Here is a 1,139-nt window from a genome sequence, read left to right as displayed (position 1 = left end):
TTCCAATACGTAGATCAGTTTTATCTAAATGACGCTGATGAAGCAGCTGGCTGTGTGAGAAGACCATGAAATATTACAAAATGATACTACGATAAAATCAAAAACCACCAATGACAGCTAGACAGCTAGCTCCTAGCTCGCAGACAGACAGACGGGTTGGTTTGATTCTCTCTCTAGATGAACGTGACCCCACTTCCCTTTCTTTTCGCCCGCCATAACTTGGGCTACGTGGAGCGCCGTGTAACCGGACCAAGCTGCCTTATTCAACGAGTCCCACATCCCAGTAATCCACGTTATCCCAGTGGTCCAGCTACGGGACGGCTTCATTACCTGCTGGAGGTCCTGGTGAAGCAGGGCCGGTCGTTGACGGAGGGAACCGCTTCGTCCATCAGAGGATAGGACTTGATAAACGTCAGCGTCTCGTCGGGGAACTGAACTGACGACGTGAATTCTGCAGCCGGACCGTCACCTGCACAAGAACCGGGTCTGGAGGGAAAAAACTTAAAAATATAAAATGCTCTCGTTGAAATGCTACTGGGCTTAAAGTAGTCCTGGATTCAGATGGTCTCACCTGGGTCTGGGAACCTGCTCGTCAGGAACTGGAGTCCAGGACGAGTCGCTGGTCCGCTGCTCCTTGAACTTCCCGTTGAAGACCTTCTCGATGTCGTCCATGTAGAACGCACAGACGGCCGAGCCGGGGATGCTGCAGAGAGAGTCAGGAACCGTTCTATCAAGCCGTCCTCTGTAGGAGTGAGGACCAGACTCACTGTCCTACTTTCAAACATATGTCTTCACTTCAAAAGAAATGTCTTCACTTTTCAAAATGTCCTCACATTCTATAAAATGTCCTCATATTTTAAAAATATTCTCACTTTCACCAAAATGTCTTCACTTAAAAAGTGTCCTCACTCTCTAAAAGTGTCCTCTCTCCTCAGGTCTGGGACTGAGACGGGTCCTCACAGGGACAGTGGGACAGACAGACGGACCCTGATGCGTACCTGTTGGCCTGAGTGGTGAAGACGCCGACCACAGCAGGTCTCTGGTTGATCTGCAGCACGTTGGTGAGAGACTGGAGGATGTCGAAGTAGAAGAAGGAGTCTCCGGAGACAGAGCAGTTGAGACGGGCCTGAACACACACA

General features: G+C 50.0%; 1 protein-coding gene across 1 annotated transcript in view; it reads right to left on the bottom strand.

Annotated features, from left to right (window-relative positions):
* Positions 1-311: 311 nt before the first annotated feature.
* LOC116380126 (semaphorin-6D-like) overlaps positions 312-1,139 on the bottom strand; it is a gene marked incomplete at its 5' end in the record, with an annotated part of 2,092 nt that continues 1,264 nt past the window's right edge. Inside the window, 3 exons of the mRNA XM_031842088.1 lie at positions 312-486; positions 572-703; positions 999-1,126. Of these exons, the coding sequence (XP_031697948.1) occupies positions 327-486; positions 572-703; positions 999-1,126 (420 nt within the window). The remainder of the gene's footprint in view (positions 487-571; positions 704-998; positions 1,127-1,139) is intronic.

Source organism: Anarrhichthys ocellatus, unplaced genomic scaffold (genome assembly GCF_004355925.1).
Source record: "Anarrhichthys ocellatus isolate YVR2014 unplaced genomic scaffold, GSC_Weel_1.0 scaffold6175, whole genome shotgun sequence".
NCBI classification, from domain to species: domain Eukaryota; kingdom Metazoa; phylum Chordata; class Actinopteri; order Perciformes; family Anarhichadidae; genus Anarrhichthys; species Anarrhichthys ocellatus.
The sequence above is the reverse complement of the archived record's forward strand: the minus strand, read 5'-3'. Positions and strand labels throughout refer to the sequence as shown.